General features: G+C 48.7%; 1 protein-coding gene and 1 pseudogene across 1 annotated transcript; both read left to right on the top strand.

Annotated features, from left to right (window-relative positions):
- Window positions 1-612: 612 nt before the first annotated feature.
- Window positions 613-4,444, top strand: EGR1 (early growth response 1). The gene is made up of 2 exons (XM_003829222.7): window positions 613-1,210; window positions 1,899-4,444. The coding sequence occupies exons 1-2, from the start codon at window positions 901-903 to the stop codon at window positions 3,221-3,223; spliced, it is 1,635 nt and encodes a 544-aa protein (XP_003829270.1). The 5' UTR covers window positions 613-900; the 3' UTR covers window positions 3,224-4,444.
- Window positions 4,445-8,670: 4,226 nt separating this feature from the next.
- Window positions 8,671-10,220, top strand: LOC112439845 (large ribosomal subunit protein uL30-like; annotated as a pseudogene).
- The last annotated feature ends 10,276 nt before the right edge of the window (window positions 10,221-20,496 follow it).

Consider the following 20,496-nt stretch of genomic DNA (forward strand, 5'->3'; position numbering starts at 1 on the left):
CCCCCGCTCTGGGTCTGGGCTTCCCCAGCCTAGTTCACGCCTAGGAGCCGCCTGAGCAGCCGCGCGCCCAGCGCCACACGCCACGAGCCCTCCCCGCCTGGGCGTCCCCGGATCCCGCGAGCGCTCGGGCTCCCGGCTTGGAACCAGGGAGGAGGGAGGGAGCGAGGGAGCAACCAGCTGCGACCCGGAAATGCCATATAAGGAGCAGGAAGGATCCCCCGCCGGAACAACCCTTATTTGGGCAGCGCCTTATTTGGAGTGGCCCGATATGGCCCGGCCGCTTCCGGCTCTGGGAGGAGGGAAGAAGGCGGAGGGAGGGGCGGGGGCAACGCGGGAACTCCGGAGCTGCGCGGGTCCCGGAGGCCCCGGCGGCGGCTAGAGTTCTAGGCTTCCCCGAAGCCTGGGCGCCTGGGATGCGGGCGCGGGCGCGGGCCCTAGGGTGCAGGATGGAGGTGCCGGGCGCTGTCGGATGGGGGGCTTCACGTCACTCCGGGTCCTCCCGGCCGGTCCTGCCATATTAGGGCTTCCTGCTTCCCATATATGGCCATGTACGTCACGACGGAGGCGGGCCCGTGCGGTTCCAGACCCTTCAAATAGAGGCGGATCCGGGGAGTCGCGAGAGATCCCAGCGCGCAGAACTTGGGGAGCCGCCGCCGCCATCCGCCGCCGCAGCCAGCTTCCGCCGCCGCAGGACCGGCCCCTGCCCCAGCCTCCGCAGCCGCGGCGCGTCCACGCCCGCCCGCGCCCAGGGCGAGTCGGGGTCGCCGCCTGCGCGCTTCTCAGTGTTCCCCGCGCCCCGCATGTAACCCGGCCAGGCCCCCGCAACTGTGTCCCCTGCAGCTCCAGCCCCGGGCTGCGCCCCCCCGCCCCGACACCAGCTCTCCAGCCTGCTCGTCCAGGATGGCCGCGGCCAAGGCCGAGATGCAGCTGATGTCCCCGCTGCAGATCTCTGACCCGTTCGGATCCTTTCCTCACTCGCCCACCATGGACAACTACCCTAAGCTGGAGGAGATGATGCTGCTGAGCAACGGGGCTCCCCAGTTCCTCGGCGCCGCCGGGGCCCCAGAGGGCAGCGGCAGCAACAGCAGCAGCAGCAGCAGCGGGGGCGGTGGAGGCGGCGGGGGCGGCAGCAACAGCAGCAGCAGCAGCAGCAGCACCTTCAACCCTCAGGCGGACACGGGCGAGCAGCCCTACGAGCACCTGACCGCAGGTAAGCAGTGGCCTACGCCGAGGGGGAACCCTTTCGCCACCATCCTGGCGTCCTGTCCTTCACCGCAGGAGTGCTCCTGGATCTTAGAATGAGAGCCGGGTTTCCCTTTCATTCCTCGCATCCCCAGAGTCATGTGTTAGAGGGATGCCAAGGAACCCCACACAGCCCACCCCCTGCCCTCATCCCTAGCGGAGCGCAGAGGACCGAGCTTTTGTTTTGGATGGAGAGCTCTGGAGCTGCGTGGGTGGGTGGAGGGGGAGGGCTTGTTTTGATGAGCGGGGCTGCGCCCCCCACCTCCAGTAAGACTTGCCTTGCCTTGCTTGCCGCCTGTCCCCAAGGAAGGACCGTGATCCTTGGCCGTGGATGTCCCGGCAGCCCGGGTTTGGGGGCGCGCACTAGCCGCGGCCGTGGGGGTGCTGGCGGGAATCCCTCGCCCGCACAGCCGCCGCTGCGGAGCGCTGCGAGCTGCAGTGGAGGGGGATTCTCCGTATTTGCGTCAGCTGTTGTTGAAATGGGCTCTGCCACTGGTGCGGGTCCAGGAACATTGCAATGTGCTGCTATCAATTATTAACTACCTCGGGAGTCAATGGTAGCCGGCCTGGTCTCTTGCCTGGCAGCTCGGGTCATCCTCGTCCTCCAGTGATTGCTTTCCAGTAACCAGGCCTCCCGCTTCTCTCTCTCCTGCCAGAGTCTTTTCCTGACATCTCTCTGAACAACGAGAAGGTGCTGGTGGAGACCAGTTACCCCAGCCAAACCACTCGACTGCCCCCCATCACCTATACTGGCCGCTTTTCCCTGGAGCCTGCACCCAACAGTGGCAACACCTTGTGGCCCGAGCCCCTCTTCAGCTTGGTCAGTGGCCTAGTGAGCATGACCAACCCACCGGCCTCCTCGTCCTCAGCACCATCTCCAGCGGCCTCCTCCTCCTCCGCCTCCCAGAGCCCACCCCTGAGCTGCGCAGTGCCATCCAACGACAGCAGTCCCATTTACTCAGCGGCACCCACCTTCCCCACGCCGAACACTGACATTTTCCCTGAGCCACAAAGCCAGGCCTTCCCGGGCTCGGCAGGGACAGCGCTCCAGTACCCGCCTCCTGCCTACCCTGCCGCCAAGGGTGGCTTTCAGGTTCCCATGATCCCCGACTACCTGTTTCCACAGCAGCAGGGGGATCTGGGCCTGGGCACCCCAGACCAGAAGCCCTTCCAGGGCCTGGAGAGCCGCACCCAGCAGCCTTCGCTAACCCCTCTGTCTACTATCAAGGCCTTTGCCACTCAGTCGGGCTCCCAGGACCTGAAGGCCCTCAATACCAGCTACCAGTCCCAGCTCATCAAACCCAGCCGCATGCGCAAGTACCCCAACCGGCCCAGCAAGACGCCCCCCCACGAACGCCCTTACGCTTGCCCAGTGGAGTCCTGTGATCGCCGCTTCTCCCGCTCCGACGAGCTCACCCGCCACATCCGCATCCACACAGGCCAGAAGCCCTTCCAGTGCCGCATCTGCATGCGCAACTTCAGCCGCAGCGACCACCTCACCACCCACATCCGCACCCACACAGGCGAAAAGCCCTTCGCCTGCGACATCTGTGGGAGAAAGTTTGCCAGGAGCGATGAACGCAAGAGGCATACCAAGATCCACTTGCGGCAGAAGGACAAGAAAGCAGACAAAAGTGTTGTGGCCTCTTCGGCCACCTCCTCTCTCTCTTCCTACCCATCCCCGGTTGCTACCTCTTACCCGTCCCCGGTTACTACCTCTTATCCATCCCCGGCCACCACCTCATACCCATCCCCTGTGCCCACCTCCTTCTCCTCTCCCGGCTCCTCGACCTACCCATCCCCTGTGCACAGTGGCTTCCCCTCCCCGTCGGTGGCCACCACGTACTCCTCTGTTCCCCCTGCTTTCCCGGCCCAGGTCAGCAGCTTCCCTTCCTCAGCTGTCACCAACTCCTTCAGCGCCTCCACAGGGCTTTCGGACATGACAGCAACCTTTTCTCCCAGGACAATTGAAATTTGCTAAAGGGAAAGGGGAAAGAAAGGGAAAAGGGAGAAAAAGAAACACAAGAGACTTAAAGGACAGGAGGAGGAGATGGCCATAGGAGAGAAGGGTTCCTCTTAGGTCAGATGGAGTTTCTCAGAGCCAAGTCCTCCCTCTCTACTGGAGTGGAAGGTCTATTGGCCAACAATCCTTTCTGCCCACTTCCCCTTCCCCAATTACTATTCCCTTTGACTTCAGCTGCCTGAAACAGCCATGTCCAAGTTCTTCACCTCTATACAAAGAACTTGATTTGCATGGATTTTGGATAAATCATTTCAGTATCATCTCCATCATATGCCTGACCCCTTGCTCCCTTCAATGCTAGAAAATCGAGTTGGCAAAATGGGGTTTGGGCCCCTCAGAGCCCTGCCCTGCACCCTTGTACAGTGTCTGTGCCATGGATTTCGTTTTTCTTGGGGTACTCTTGATGTGAAGATAATTTGCATATTCTATTGTATTATTTGGAGTTAGGTCCTCACTTGGGGGAAAAAAAAAAAAAGAAAAGCCAAGCAAACCAATGGTGATCCTCTATTTTGTGATGATGCTGTGACAATAAGTTTGAACCTTTTTTTTTGAAACAGCAGTCCCAGTATTCTCAGAGCATGTGTCAGAGTGTTGTTCCGTTAACCTTTTTGTAAATACTGCTTGACTGTACTCTCACATGTGGCAAAATATGGTTTGGTTTTTCTTTTTTTTTTTTTGAAAGTGTTTTTTCTTCGTCCTTTTGGTTTAAAAAGTTTCACGTCTTGGTGCCTTTTGTGTGATGCGCCTTGCTGATGGCTTGACATGTGCAATTGTGAGGGACATGCTCACCTCTAGCCTTAAGGGGGGCAGGGAGTGATGATTTGGGGGAGGCTTTGGGAGCAAAATAAGGAAGAGGGCTGAGCTGAGCTTCGGTTCTCCAGAATGTAAGAAAACAAAATCTAAAACAAAATCTGAACTCTCAAAAGTCTATTTTTTTAACTGAAAATGTAAATTTATAAATATATTCAGGAGTTGGAATGTTGTAGTTACCTACTGAGTAGGCGGCGATTTTTGTATGTTATGAACATGCAGTTCATTATTTTGTGGTTCTATTTTACTTTGTACTTGTGTTTGCTTAAACAAAGTGACTGTTTGGCTTATAAACACATTGAATGCGCTTTATTGCCCATGGGATATGTGGTGTATATCCTTCCAAAAAATTAAAACGAAAATAAAGTAGCTGCGATTGGGTATGTGTTTCCTGGGTTAGGGGAAGGACTCTGCCCTATTGAGGGCTGTGAGGTTTTCTGAAGACTTGGCCTTTAGAGATACAAGGATCCTCCAGCCAGAGTCAGGCCCACTGTGTGAAACTGGAGTTCGTTATTTATGAGGACTGAGTATGGGTCTTCAAATAGGGTCTCGCTCTATCCACCCAGGCTGGAGTGCAGTAGTGTAATCACAGCTCACTGCAGCTTTGATGTCCCAGGCTCAAGTGATCCTCCCACCTCAGCCTCCTGAGTAGCTGGGACTGTAGGCACGTGCCACCACACTCCGTTAATGTTTATAGAGACAGGGTTTTGCCATGTTGCCCAGGCTGGAGTTCTTCTTGATAATGGGCCTGTTCATCTTCAGTCTGTTGGGCCGAAGCTTTACCTTGGTTAGCTAAAGCCAAGAAAGGCAAGAGTTAGGGCTGGGACATGTGTGGCCAAAGGCAGTGTTACTCTCCTGGCATCAAATGTTGGGCCAGTCCCGTCCCCCACCTCTACTCAGGGTTGGAAAATCCATGATCTTGGGAATCCCTGCCATGTGCAGTTAGGGGAGGTAAGAAGTGGGCACAAGGGCTTTAGGGAAACAGTAACAATGCTGGGGCCAACTCAGCCTCTCCCTCCCATTCCCCATGTCTCCAGCAACTTGAGGGCACCAAAGAAGCCTAGACGAGGTAAAGGGCAGTTCTCAAGCCAAGAATCCTTCCAGGAAGAAATTCTTATTACTTGCCAGCTGGAACTGCCATCCTTGGCAGCTTCGTGGGACAAAGGATAGAGTGGGCAGAAGGCTGGCCTGGTGTCTAAAGTTCCCATCCAGGCCAAATCTGTTCCCATTGTGTAGGAGGCCTGAGGTTCTTTTGGGCCCAGTCCCCTGAGGGACCACTCCCACTGCTGGGGCAATCCCTGTGGGCACGTGAGCATCTGCCTACTCTGTGAGAGGCCTTGACCTGGCCACAGCAGACACCATGGGAGGAATGTGGATTGTTGGTTGGGGAGACGGACATAAGACACAAATCACAACATGGTATTGTGTTATGCAATATGGGCAAGAATGGAGCTCTTTGGGAGCACAGTGAAGGGCACCCAACCCACCTGGGGGTTTAGGAAAGGTGGAAAAATTGAGTTAGGAAGCATAAGCAGGAGTCAACCTGATTGATTGACTTGGTTTGTGGGTGAGGCAGGGAGGACACTGGCTAAGTCTACTCAGCAGTGTGGATGAGATGGATTACTGAGTGGAAGCACTACCTCCAACCCCAATATCTAAGTCTTTTGTGAATTGGTCAGACTCCACGATTCACTGGGTGGATGGGTACAATAGATTTGATGTACTGGAATTCCCAACCCTTGGCTCCTCTCCCAACTTCTGACCCCTAAAATCAGAGGAGCAATGAGGTATCCCCTTGACCTGGTATGGTTATCAGGCCCTGAGTGAAGTGAAAGTCTAATCTGCTTCTACCTCTTCTCCTTCCTCTAAGGGTCTCCCAGGTGGTTCTCAACCCACACTTTCTGGAGCCAGAGGGATTCCAATAAACCCCTGACATTGGCCCAATTCTTTCTTGTGCAGTCTAGCCTCCCCTGACCAACACTGTTGACCTCTGCCCTTTCCCATGGCACCAGACTCCTCAGCCTTGAGGAGGGGGAACAGGACACCTTCTCTAGTAAGGGGCACATCCCTGTGAGCCTCCTGGCAAAATTGCCAGGTCCTGATGGGACAATATTTGTATTGGCGCACCTCTTCCCAGCCCCACCTACCCCTCCCCATCTCACTCTAGGCCCAGGAACACAAGTCCATACCTGTTACACATTCTTAAGAGTTTCTCACTCCAGACTCCCAAGAAATAAAACATGGCAAGAATAAAATATGAAAGAAGGAGCATTGAGACTCTATTTCTTTAAAGCAGAGGGTCTTGTAAGTTACAAGTGCATCAGAATGAGATTCCCAGGCCCCATGAACGGAGCAGGTGACTGATACCTTACATTTGGGATAGGGTCCTGGAACTGGCCTTGATAACAAGGTCATTCTGATGCAGATGGCTTGTTGCTAGCTAATATTTATTTTATTTTATTTTTGAGACAGGGTTTCATTGTCACTCAGGCTGGAGTGCAGTGGTGCGATTATAGCCCATTGCAACCTTGAACTCCTGGGCTCAAAGTCTCCTCCAGCCTCCCAAGTAGCTGAGAATACAGATGCACTACAGGTGGCTAATTTTTAAATTTTTTTTTTAATTTATTTTTTGCGACAGAGTCTGGCTCTGTTGCCCAGGCTGGAGTGCAATGGCACAATCTCGGCTCACTGCAACCTCCATCTCCTGGGTTCAAGTGATTCTCCTGCCTCAGCCTCCCAAGTAGCTGGGATTACAGGCACCCACCACCACGCCTGGCTAATTTTTGTATTTTTAGTAGACACGGTTTCACCATGTTTGCCAGTCTGGTCTTGAACTCCTGACCTCAGGTGATCTGCCCGCCTTGGCCTCCCAAAGTGCTGGGATTACAGGCGTGAGCCACCACGCCCAACCTTTAATTTTTTTTTTTTTTTTAAGAGATGGGAGGGTCATACTTTGTTGCCCAGGGTGGTCTCGAACTCCTGAGCTGGAGTAGTCCCTCCCATCTTGGCCTCTCCAGGTGCTGGGATTACAGGCGTGAGCCAACACATTTGGCTGCTAGCTAATTTTTATTAGTCCATCACCAGGGTTTCTTTAGGTTCTGACAGTCCAAACTTAAGTCTCTTTTCATGGCTGAAATAGGGAATGGGGCAAAAAGCTGCTCCCTTTTACAGTCCTATAGTATAAGGAATGTGTTGGCTGATATAAAAATAAAAATATAAAAATAATAAGTGTTTATTTAAATTCCTACTCCTGCTAGGGAAATAGAAAACCAAGGGCACGAGACAGTGCTGATAAGAGCTCTCATCATTATGAAGGTTAAGGTTGGAGAAGGGTCCCGGAGAGTGTTGAACAAGTGATTGCTACCTGGGGAAATTGTCTAGGGCTTCAGGAATGTGAGGAAGGACAGAGAGGAGTAGGGTAGAAGGGAGTTGGGGGTGGGGGACTGGGCTAAGGACAAGGACAGGTTTTGATTCTGAAGTGAAAGAACCAGGTCCTAAAGACCCTTAACCCTTCCTCCTCCTACCTGAAAGGTACTCTTTTGCTTGAATTTCAGGAACGTTCAGCCTCGTTCTCACCTGTTTTGAAAGATTCCAAGCACTCAGGAAGGCGGAGCTTGGCCCGGGATTTGCAGCACGCTGGAGTTTTCAGTGTGTTTCCTTCCACCTTCCCCCTATTCAGAACCGCCCCTATCCCCCAGGTATGGAACTGGAGGCAGGTAAGAGTACTATAGGGTCAAAGGTATTCCCTGCCAGTCCCCCTCCCTGCATTAATACTGTTTTCACTGTTTCAGGACACACTTAATGCAGTTGGAGAGGGGAAGCCATTGGGCAGAGGGATATCCCAGAGTCCTAAGGGAAATGAGGCCAAGTTTAAAAGAATCAGATGTCAAGCAAATAACATTTCAACATTTTACCCAGAAACCTTTGGGTGCTAATAAGATTTTTGCACCCAAATAGCAAATCTAACCCTCTACTTCAGTAATTTTTCTCTCAGTCTCCTTATCTCCATTACTAGGACCTAGGAGAGCCTCTGTGGCTAAGCTTACTTCAGATGACCTCTTAGGTCAGATCGGTGGCCCAGCAACTCAGATGCAAGTAAAATCTCATTTCCCTTTCCAGGGAGTTCTCTCCATCAAGCCCATTCTCCTTAGCACTTAGGGTTTTAAAATTTATTATTACAACTCTATTGAGGGCTGTGTATGGTGGCTCACACCTGTAATTACTGCACTTTGGGAGGCTGAGGCTAGAGATTGCTTGAGCCCAGGAGTTCAAGACCAGCCTGGGCAACATAGGGAGACCCCGTCTCTACAAAAAAATAAAATAAACCAGGCATGGTGGCCCATGCCTGTAGTTCCAGATACTCGGGACGCTGAGGTAGGAGGATTGCTTGAGCCTGGGACATCAAGGCTGCAGTGAGCTGAGATTGTGCCTCTTCACTCCAGCTTGGGCAGCAGAGCAAGACCTGGTTTCAAAAAAAGTTTTTTTAAACTATTTTTGTATTTTTTAGGCCAGGTGCGGTAGCTCATGACTGTAATCCCAGCACTTTGGGAGGCCGAGGCAGGTGGATCATCTGAGGTCAGGAGTTCAAGACCAGCCTGGCCAACATGGTGAAATCTGGTCTCTACTAAAAATACAAAAATTAGCCAGGCATCGTGGCAGGCACCTGTAGTCCCAGCTACTCAGGAGGCTGAAGCAGGAGAATCGCTTGAACCCCGGAGGCAGAGGTTGCAGTGAGCCGAGATTGCACCACTGCACTCCAGTTTGGGCAACAAGAGTGAAACTCCATCTCAAAAAAAGAAAGAAAAGAAAGAAAGGCAAGGAGGAAGCTTATCTGTGAAAAAGAAAAGCACTATCACAAGGAATATAGGCAGATGTACAGAACTGAAATTCGAATGGCGAGGATGGCAAGAAAAGCTGGCAACTTCTATGTACCTGCAGAACCCAAATTGGCGTTTGTCATCAGGATCAGAGGCATCAGTGGTGTGAGCCCAAAGGTCTGAAAGGTTGGTGCAGCTTCTTTGCCTTTGTCAAACTTCAGTGGAAACTTTGTGAAGCTCAACAGGCTTCAGTTAACACGCTGAGGATTGTAGACCCATATATTGCATGGGGATACCCAAATCTGAAGTCAGTAAATGAACTAATTTACAAGCATGGTTATGGCAAAATCAATAAGAAGCGAATTGCTTTGATACATAACACTTTGATTGCTTGATCTCTTGGTAAATATGGCATCATCTGCCTGGAGGATCTGATTCATGAGATCTATACTGTTGGAAAATGCTTCAAAGAAGCAAATAACTACCTGTGGCCCTTCAAATTATCTTCTCCACGAGGCGGAATGAAGAAAAAGACCACCCATTTTGTAGAAGGTGGAGATGCTAGCAACAGGGAGGACCAGATCAACAGGCTTATTAGAAGAATGAACTAAGGTGTCTACCATGATTATTTTTCTAAGGTGGTCAGTTAATAAACAGTACCTACTCTTGGCCGGGCGTGGTGGCTCATGCCTGTAATCCCAGCACTTTGGGAGGCAGAGGCGGGTAGATCACAAAGTCAGGAGTTCGAGACCATCCTGCCTAACACGGTGAAACCCCGTCTGTACTAAAAATACAAAAAAATTAGCTGAGCATGGTGGCGGGCGCCTGTAGTCCCAGCTACTGGGGAGGCTGAGGCAGGAGAATGGTGTGAACCCAGGAGGCGGAGCTTGCAGTGAGCTGAGATTGCACCACTGCACTCCAGCCTGAGCGACAGAGCGAGACTCCATCTCAAAAAAAAGACAAATAACTAAATAACTAACTAACTAACTAACTAAATAAAACAGTACCTACTCTCAAACTGAAAAAAAAAAAAAAACATGCCCGGCCTCCTCCTTGCCTTTTGAAGCATCTTTTGGGCAAACTTCTTTCTCAGGTGCTTGATTTCCAGCTCTTCGAAATTCTTTTTCTTTTTCTTTTCTTTTTTTTTTTTGAGAAGGAGTTTCGCTCTTGTTGCCCAGGCTGGAGTGCAGTGGCACAGTCTTGGCTCACTGCAACCTCCGCCTCCCGGGTTCAAGCGATTCTCCTGCCTCAGCCTCCCGAGTAGCTGGGATTACAGGCATGTGCCACCACGCCCAGCTAATTTTGTAATTTTAGTAGAGAAGGGTTTCTCCATATTGATCAGGCTGCTCTCAAACTCCCAACGTCAGGTGATCCGCCCGCCTTAGCCTCCCAAAGTGTTGGGAGTACAGGCGTGAGCCACCACGCCCGGACTCCTTCGCTTTTTCTTAAGGGTTTCTGGCACAGCAGGAACCTTCTTCTTCTCTTCTACACCCTTCATGTTCCAGCCGGAAAAAGAGGATAGAGTGTCTTATATATGGAATCATTCCATATGTCCTTGATTTGATCTGGCTTACTTCACTTAGCATCACTGTTCAGGATTCACTGATGTTGCTGTGTGTACACTGCAAATAGTTCACTCCTTTTCATTGCCAAGTAGCATTCTGCTATATGGCTGTGCCCCAGTTGTTCATCCTTTCCCCTGTGGAGGGACATCTGGGCTGGTTCCTTTGGCGCTATTATGGATAAAGCTGCTGTGATTATTGGAGCACAAGTCCTTGTGTGGATGTGTCCACATTTACTCCAAAGTTTCCCCCCAACTGTTCTGGCTCCTTCTTCCCACCATATCCACATTTTTTCACATCCCTGGTGCTTAAAACAACAAGCACCCATCTTCTCCCACACTCACAGTCAAAGTCTCCTAAAAGATATGCTTCCTTTAATCATTGCTCAATTAAACAGAGAGAGCCCCTTTGTCTTTTTTTTTTTTTTTTTTTTTTGAGACAGAGTCTTGCTCTGTCACCAGGCTGGAGTGCAGTGGCGGGATCTTGGGTCACTGCAACCTCCGCCTCCCGGGTTCAAGCGATTCTCGTGCCTCAGCCTCCCGAGTAGCTGGGATACCAGGCATGTGCCACCACACCCAGCTAATTTTTGTATTTTTAGTAGAGACGGGGTTCCCCATGTTGGCCAGGCTGTTCTTGAACTCCTGACCTCGTGATCCACCCACCTCGGCCTCCCAAAGTGCTGGGATTATAGGCGTGAGCCACCGCCCTGGCCCCTTTGTCATTTTTATTGCTCTGCTCCAAGCTCTCTCCTATTTGTTTCTATCTTTTTTTTTTTGAGACAGAGTCTCACTCTGTTGCCCAGGCTGGAGTGCAATGGCGCCATCTTGGCTCTCTGCAACTGCCACCTCCTGGGTTTAAGCAGTTCTCTTGCCTCAGCCTCCTGAGTAGCTGGGACTACAGCCGCGTGCCACCACGCCCGGCTAATTTTTGTACTTTTAGTAGAAGTCTCGAACTCCTGACCTCAAGTGATCTGCCTGCCCCGGCCTCCCAAAGTGCTGGGATTACATGCATGAACCACCATGTTCGGCCCCGTTTGTTTCTGTCTTCCTGGTAATGAGGTGTCTGGGCTAAGCAAGGTAGATTGTCATTATTTAGTCAGCTCGGCAAATGGACAAAAGTCCATGGTGATAGTTTTCTAAAGAGGAGAGGTGCCTGGGAGACGGTGAGCCTGGGATTGATCAGATACTCCTATCTCAAAAACAGGAAGAGGCTAAGGGTCAGGTGATGTGGGACGCTGCCCTTGGGGGACTAGTCCCGAGAGGTTATCTGTACACTTTGCCTTTATCACCATCTCCTGTGGGCAGTTCCTGATGGGTTTTCTGGAACACGGGCCGCATTCACCCACTGGTTGTCACAGACTCTAATCTACCACATTTTCACCTCTTGGACTGGGGTTAGTACTGTAACTAAAACTTCTCTCTTTCCTCTTTGGACATCAGGAGTGTGGGGCTATGGAGCCACCAGAGGAGAGAAGGACAGCGGAGGCTGGAAGGCAGGTCTGGGTCTGTGCTCGCAACTCTGATAAACTGACACTTGCTGATGACCTGGCATGTGTGGTAGCTATCCTTCACAGTTATTCTTTCCAGACAGACAATAACAAGTATCAGTGAGGATGTGAATAAACCGGAACCCTCACATATTGCTGGTGGGGACGTAAAAAGATGCAGCCACTTTGGAAAATGGTTTAGTTACTTCTTATAAAGTTAAACATACACTTACCATATGACCCAGCAATTCCACTCCTGGGTATCTACCTAACAGAAATAAAAATATGTTCATGCAAAGACTTGCATGCAAATGTTCATAGCAGCATTATTCATAATAGCCGGAGTGGAAACAATCCAAATGTCTATTCAACCAGTGCATAGATAAGCAAAATGTGGTGTATCCAAACAATGAAATAGGCCTCAGCAATAAAAAGGAACAAAATACAGATGCGCGCCGCAACATGCGTAAACTTCAAAACATTTTGATAAAGAAGTTAGGTGTATGACTGCGTTTATATGAAGTGTCCAGAAAAGGCAAAAGTCTTATAGAGACAGAGAGCAGATTAGTAGTTGTCTGGGGCTGGGTATAAGAGAGTTATTGACGGCCAATGAGTTTGCTATTTTGGGGATCATGGAGATATTCTAAAACTGGATTGTTGTTTGAACAATTGTTTACATTACTGAAAGTTATTGAATTATATACAAAGATGGGTGAAATTTATGATATGTAAATTATAACTTAGGAATAATTTTTTTTTTTTTTTTTTTTTTTTTGAGACAGAGTTTTGCTGTGTCACCCAGGCTGGAGTGCAGTGGTGCGATCTTGGCTTACTGCAACTTCCATCTCCCAGGTTCAAGCGATTCTCCTACCTCAGCCTCCCAAGTAGTTGGGACAATTGGCATGTGCCACCACACTGGGCTAATTTTTGTATTTTTAGTAGAGACGGGGTTTTGCCATGTTGCCCAGGCTGGTCTCAAACTCCTGACCTCAACTGATCTGCCTGCCACGGCCTCCCAAAGTGCTGGGATTACAGGTGTGAACCACCACGCCCAGCTGGAATATTTAAAACATTATCCTTGCTTGCTGGGCGCAGTGGCTCACGTCTGTAATCCCAGCACTTTGGGAGGTGGAGGTGGGCAGATCACCTGAGGTCAAGAGTTCAAGACCAGCCTGGCCAACATGGTGAAACCCCGTCTCTACCAGAAATACAAAAATTAGCCAGGCATGGTGACGGGCGCCTGTAAGCCCAGCTACTTGGGAGGCTGAGGTGGGAGAATCACTCAAACCCGGGAGGTGGAGGTTGCAGTGGGCCGAGATCGCGCCACTGCAGTCCAGCTTGGGAGACAGAGTGAGACTCCCTCTCAAAAAACAAACGAAACAAAAACAAAAGAACAGGCTGCCCACCTGGGCCAGAGTGGCTCCTCAACTGCCAGATAAATCTAAAAGTCACCATTTCCACAGAACCAGCAGTGGGTGCCGTACTCAGAGAAAACCAACTCAGCCTCCCAGGAAGCTCATTTCTCCTCAGAACTAACTTCACTTCCTAGAACCTCATTTGTTGAACAAATTAACAGAGCACCTACAGTGGGAGAGTTGGTTCTAAGGATTTGGAGGGGCTCTGGGAGGAGAAACTCAACCACCCCAGCCTTGCCAACCACCTTTGAATCTCATTAGAACCAACTTTGAATTCCCTGAAACTGGCTTCTCACAAACAGTGCATCCCCTCCAGCTGCCTTATTAGAACCAATTTTCAGTCACCTCAACACCAACTGTCCATCTCAAACTATCATCTCAGAACCACCCATTTAATAGTCTCAGATCCACCTGACTGGGTCCTTTGTAAACCTTCGCTGGTCAGCTATGGCAGTGTTCTCAATCCTCTGTTAATGACACTAACACAATTTCTATTGCCCTCAAGTCCCCATAAAACAGAGACTCTCCAGTGGTGACTGCTTCCAGTCCCATTACAGCAGCCTCAGAACCAATTTTGTCACCAGATTTGTGATGACTCTCCTGCATTGTCTCCTCAGAATCATCGTTCATTCTCTTCAGAGCCAGATTTCATTTTTGGCTAATGAAATTGTCAAGGTCCTTACAACTTTCTCTTCAGAAGTATCTTGGTTCTGGCCGGGTGCAGTGGCTCACACCTGTAATCCCAGCACTTTGGGAGGCCGAGGTGGGCGGATCACGAGGTCAGGAGATCGAGACCATCCTGGCTAACACGGTGAAACCCCATCTCTACAAAAATACAAAAAATTAGCTGGGCGTGGTGGCGGGCGCCTGTAGTCCCAGCTACTCAGGAGGCTGAGGCAGGGTAATGGCATGAACCCGGGAGGCGGAGCTTGCAGTGAGCTGAGATCGCGCCACTGCACTCCAGCCTGGGTGACAGAGCGAGACTCTGTCTCAAAAAAAAAACAAAAAAACAAAAAAACAAGAAGTATCTTGTTTCTACTCGGAAACATTTTTTTCCATCTCCTCAGGTCCAGCTGTCAGCCTTCGTAAAGCAAGTCTTTAGGTTATTCATCCCTGGGCTTCAGTTTCCCCATCTACTTCATGGGGGAAATAATGTTTATTATTTTTTTCTTCTTTGAAAAGGTAATGTTGGCCAGGCGCAGTGGCTCATGCTTGTAATCCCAGCACTTTGGGAGGCCGAGGCAGGTGGACTGCTTGAGCCCAGGAGTTCGAGACCAGCCTGGGCAACATGGTGAAACCCCATCTCTACAAAAAATAAAAAAATTAGAGGAGTATGATGGCGCACTTGTTGTCCCAGCTACTTGGGAGGCTGAGGTGGGAGAAATGCTTGATTCTGGGATGTGGAGGTTGCAGTGAGCCGAGATCTCATCACTGTACTCCAGCCTGGCTGAAAGAGCAATACCCTGTCTCAAAAAAAAAAAAAAAAAAAAAAAAAGATAAAAAACAAGACAAAACAAAACAACAAAGAGTAATGTGAATTTTTTTCTTATTATGAGATATATATTCATTGTGAAAAATATAAAAGCATACCTTTTTCACACATGTTGAAAGAAGAGAAAGCTTTGACACATGAAACTAACATGCTGATGGAGGGAGAATGAATTGGGCCCAGTTTTCCTGAGGGCTACAAGCACGTACTCAGAGCCTTGTAAAAGTTCATGCCACCCGGGAGGTGGAGGTTGCAGTGAGCCGAGGTCTAGCCACAGCACTCCAGCCTGGAGACAGAGCGAGACTCCGTCTCAAAAGGAAAAAAAAAAAGTTCATGCCTTCTTTCCTAGCAATTCTACCACGACTGCTTTTAATCACAGTATTATGTGTAATGGAGAAAAATGGCAACAGCATACATGTCTGATGGGTGATGGCTGAAATAAACTGTTATATCATATGATGAATTACTAGGCAGTCATTATAAATCATGTTATAAAATAACTATTGACCTGAAAATGCTCACAATATAATACTAAGGAATGAAAGTAAGATATAAAACTTTACATGGTACGATTCCAATTTTATAAAATACATGCACATATAACATCATTATACATCAAATGCTGGTGATTGTCATTCTAGGTAGTGTATTTTTTTTTTGAGACAGGGTCTCACTCTGTCAACCAGGCTGGAGTGCAGTGGCGTGATCTCAGCTCACTGCAACCTCCGCCTTGCGGGTTCACGCCATTCCCGAGTAGCTGGGACTACAGGCACCCGCCACCACGCCCAGCTAATTTTTTATATTTTTGGTAGAGACGGGGTTTCACTGTGTTAGCCAGGATGGTCTCGATCTCCTGACCTCATGATCCGCCCTCCTCGGCCTCCCAAAGTGCTGGGATTACAGGCATGAGCCACCGTGCCCGGCCTCTTTCTTTTCTTTCTTTTTCTTTTCTCTTTTTTTTTTTTTTTTGAGACGGAGTTTTGCTCTTGCCCACGCTGGAGTGCAGTGGCGTGATTTCGTCTCACCACAACCTCTGCCTCATGGATTCAAGCGATTCTCCTGCCTCAGCCTCCCGAGTAGCTGGGATTTCAGGCATGCTCCACTACGTCTGGCTAATTTTATATTTTTAGTAGAGACGGGGTTTCTCCATATTGGTCAGGCTGGCCTCGAACTCCCGACCTCAGGTGATCCTTCCTCCTTGGCCTCCCAAAGTGCTGGGATTACAGGTGTGAGCCACCGTACCCAGACTAACTTTTATTTTCTATACTTTTCTGTGTTTTCCAAATGAGCTGATTTTTGTTGTTGTTGTTGTTTGTTTCTGAGACGGAGTCTTGCTCTGTCGCCCAGGCTAGAGTGCAGTGGCGTGATCTTGGCTCACTACAACCTCCACCTCCTGAGTTAAAGCGATTCTCCTGCCTCAGCCTCCTGAGTAGCTAGTGCTGTGCCACCACGCCTGGCTAATTTTTGTATTTTTAGTAGAGATGGGGTTTCGCCATGTTAGCCAGGCTGGTCTTGAACTCCTGACCTCAGGTGATCTGCCCTCCTCGGCCTCCCAAAGTGCTGGGATTACAGGTGTGAGCCACTGTGGCCAGTGAGCAGATGTTTTTATCATTGGAAGAAAATCGTTCTATTTAAGAAAGCAAAAGAAAAAGACTAGATAAGCAAGTAAATATTTTCTAGAATCTGGTTTATTATAAAGGTCCTCTGATGGACTATTTTCTTGCATTGCGGGAGTATGACCCTTTGATAATAAGCTGTTAAAGACTGGTAAAAAATAAAGATGGGTCCAGGTGGAATGGCTGATACCTATAATCCCAGCACTTTGGGAGGCTGAGGCAGAAGGATGGTTTGAGACCAAAAGTTCAAGACCAGCCTGGGCAACACAGAGAGACCCTGTCTCCACAAAAAGTACAAAAAATTAGCTGAGTGTGGTGGCACATGCCTGTAGTCGCAGCTACTCGGGAGGCTGAGGTAAGAGGATCGCCTGAGACCAGGAGTTTGAGGCTGCAGTGAGCTATGATCTTCACTGCACTGCAGCCTGGGCAACTAAGCGAAACCTAGCCTCAAAACAAAACAAAAGAAAACACGCCTGGCACGGTGGCTGATGCCTGTAATCCCAGCACTTTGGGAGGCCGAGGCGGGTGGATCACTTGAGGTCAGGAGTTCAAGACCAGCCTGGCCAACATGGTGACAACCCATCTCTACTAAAAAAAAAATACAAAAATTAGCCAGGCATGGTGGCAGGTGCCTGTAATCCCAGCTACTCAGGAGACGGAGGCATGAGAATCGCTTGAACCGGGGAGGTGGAGGTTGCAATAAGCTGTGATCACACCACTGCACTCCAGCCTGGGTGACAGAGTGAGACTCTGTCTCAAACAAAACAAAACAAACAAACAAACAAACAAAGATGGGAAAGATTTCCTAGGGACTCAGGCCTCTAGGCTTTTGCTGAGCGGATGCAAGTTGTTTAACATTCCCCGTAAGTGGATGGTCTGTTAGAGGCTGGCGGGATAGAAGCACCAGACAACTGCTGTTGGCTTCTACATTTGGGGGCTGTAGGTTTTTTAAAAACCAGAAAGTGTTATTTTATTAGTTCACCAAGCTCCCTCAACTATTTCTTAGAGAACTCGTGAGATCTCGCCCCCATCACTGAATTCTCTTTCCATCTTCATTCCCCATATACAACTCACACAAAGCACTAGGCTCAAAGCCTTTCTCTTAAATATCTTTCTTTTGCTTATTACTGAATTGGTGTTAGCCAGGTGTTCCTGTTGGTTATTCTTGGGTCAGACTTTGTTTTTATTGTTCTACAATTTCATAGGCACCCCTTAGAAAGAAGAGCTCAAGTCTGGGTGACTCTCTTGGGGTCATCCTCAATACTAGTTCATCCAGAGTCTATGTGGCTCCTTTGCTCTATCATGAATAGATCAAAATTTATCCAAGATGTATTATCAAATACCTACTTTATGTCAGGCCCTAAGCACATACAGATAAACAGGATAGAGTCTGGGGCAGCACCACATTGCATGCAGAAAGATTCAGAAAGAAATAATTACCATAGTGTGATATATGAGAGGTGTGTACAGAGCAGGGAGTGACTAATTCTGTCAAGAGGAGAGATGGAGGAATGGGGTGTAGAAGGAAGACCAGGAGTTCACAGGAGGACGTGCGGGCAAGGGAACAGCAAGTGCAAAGCCAGGGAGGTGTGTTCAGGAACCAGCAAATTAATGGTGGGGCGGCAGGAAGCACGGAGGGGAGGGGCAGGGAATGTGGCTGGAAAGGCAGGTTGGGGCCAGATTTGGAAGGCCCTCAGTAACAGTCCAAGGGGTTGTACTTTTCCTGAAGGCAACAGGGACTGAGATGGCATTAGTGTGTTGGCACGCCACTACTTTTGATGGTGTTTCTGGGTGTCTGAAAAGCTACACTGCTTCCTGTCTCCTCAGGAGAGTCCTCTACTTCTGATGTAGCAATAATAACAGTAATTTAGATGGATCACTTCGGATTGTATGCATGCCTTTTAATTTCAGCTTTCAATAAGGTCTGGGATACCTGAAACTCAACTATTCAATCTTTTCTTTTTTTTTCTTTTTTGAGACGGAGTCTCGCTCTATCGCCCAGGCTGGAGTGCAGTGGCGCGATCTCGGCTCACTGCAAGCTCTGCCTTCCAGGTTCACGCCATTCTCTTGCCTCAGCCTCCCAAGTAGCTGGGACTACAGGCATCCACCACCACGCCCGGCTAATTTTTTGTATTTTTAGTAGAGACGGGGTTTCACCATGTTAGCCAGGATGGTCTGGATCTCCTGACCTCGTGATCCCCCACCTTGGCCTCCCAAAGTGCTGGGATTATAGGCGTGAGCCACTGCACCCGGCCCACATATATGTAAATTCTAAATATCAATTTTGTGGCTAGATCAAGCTTCATAATTTTTATTGTAGAAAATCTTAAATATCCTCAAAAGTAGGGGGAAATGATGTAATAACCTCCCTGTATCTATCAACCAGTTCAACAATGATCATTTCACAGCAGTCTTGTTTCTTCTATAACACCCTCTTCCCTACCCTCACCCCCACACACTGGATTATTTTGAAGCAAATCCCAGACATTATATAATTTCATCTGTAAATACTTCAGTGTATATCTTCATAAGTATTTTTAAGTTCTTTTGCTGGAATCAGAACCCAAAAAAGACCACACTTTGCATTTGGTCGATGTCTTTAAAGTTTCTTTTCAGCCACAATAGTTCCTTTTGCTATCTATTTGTTGAAGAAAACAGGTTATTTGTCTTGAAGAAAACAGGTTATTTGTCCTGAAGAATTTCCCACTTTTTGAATTGTACACATTGCCTTGTTTCCCCCCTTATAATTCTGTTCAATATGTCCTTTTATCCCATCAATTTCACATAAACTGGTTGTTACACCCAGAGGCTGGATCCGACTCGGGTTCACTTTTTAGGTGATGCTATACACTTGGTATTGCAACATAACAAGAAGCACATAATTTTTAGGGTTTTATTTTTTCTCTCTCTCTCTTTAGTTTCCTATATGGGATTTCTAAATGGTGAAATATAATTCACATAACATAAAATTCTCCATTTAAAGTGTACAGGCCGGGTGCGGTGGCTCAAGCCTGTAATCCCAGCACTTTGGGAGGCCTAGGCGGGCGGATCACGAGGTCAGGAGATCGAGACCATCCTGGCTAACACGGTGAAACCCCGTCCTTACTAAAAATACAAAAAATTAGCTGGGCTTGGTGGTGGGCGCCTGTGGTCCCAGCTACTCGGGAGGCTGAGGCAGGAGAATGGTGTGAACCTGGGAGGCAGAGCTTGCAGTGAGCTGAGACCACGCCACTGCACTCCAGCCTGGGCGACAGAGTAAGACTCCATCTCAAAAATAAAAAATAAAAAAATAAAAATAAAGTGTACAATTCAATGAATTTTAGTATATTTGTAGTGTTGCACATCCGTTGCCACTAATTCCAGAACATTACAATTATCCCCAAAATAAACCCTGTACCTGTTAGCAGACACTCTCCATTCCTTACCACCCCCCTGCCCCCAAATCACTGACAACTACTAATCTACTTTCTGTCTCTACCAGTTTGCCTGTTCTGGATATTTCATATACATAGAATTAAATAATATATGGCCTTTTGTGTCTGGCTCCATTCGCTGAACATAATGTTTTCAAGGTTCATCCATTTTGTAGCATGTCTCAGTACTTCACTCCTCTTTATATCTGAATCATATTCCATTATATGGACACACCACATTTTATTTATCCATTCATCAGTTGATGGACATTTGAATTGTTTCCACTTTTTAGCTATTTGAATAATACTTGTTGCTGTGAACATTATGTACAGGTTTCTGTACAAACATATGTTTTCAATTCTCTTGGTTAGTTCTCTTTTTGTGTGCGTGATGTTAAAATGAATTAATCAGCCAGGTGCCTGTAGTCCCAGCTAATCAAGAGGCTAAGGCAGGAAGATCCTTTGAGCCCAGGAGTTTGAGGCTATAGTGAGCTATGATTGCACCTGTGAATAGTCACTGCACTCCAGCCTAAGCAACATAGGAGACCCTGTCTCTGAAAAAAACCCAGATTGATTGATGGGTCCAAGTATCACTGGCATTACAAAGTTTCTCTATACCTTTC

Source organism: Pan paniscus, chromosome 4 (assembly GCF_029289425.2).
Source record: "Pan paniscus chromosome 4, NHGRI_mPanPan1-v2.0_pri, whole genome shotgun sequence".
NCBI lineage: Eukaryota > Metazoa > Chordata > Mammalia > Primates > Hominidae > Pan > Pan paniscus.

What these genes read in the sequence shown, in the direction of transcription:
- EGR1 (XM_003829222.7), top strand. Translation starts at nt 901, where the DNA reads ATGGCCGCGGCCAAGGCCGAGATGCAGCTGATGTCCCCGCTGCAGATC. An exon ending in CTACGAGCACCTGACCGCAG is followed by an intron (nt 1,211 to 1,898) that starts GTAAGCAGTGGC and finishes CTCTCCTGCCAG; the next exon opens with AGTCTTTTCCTGACATCTCT.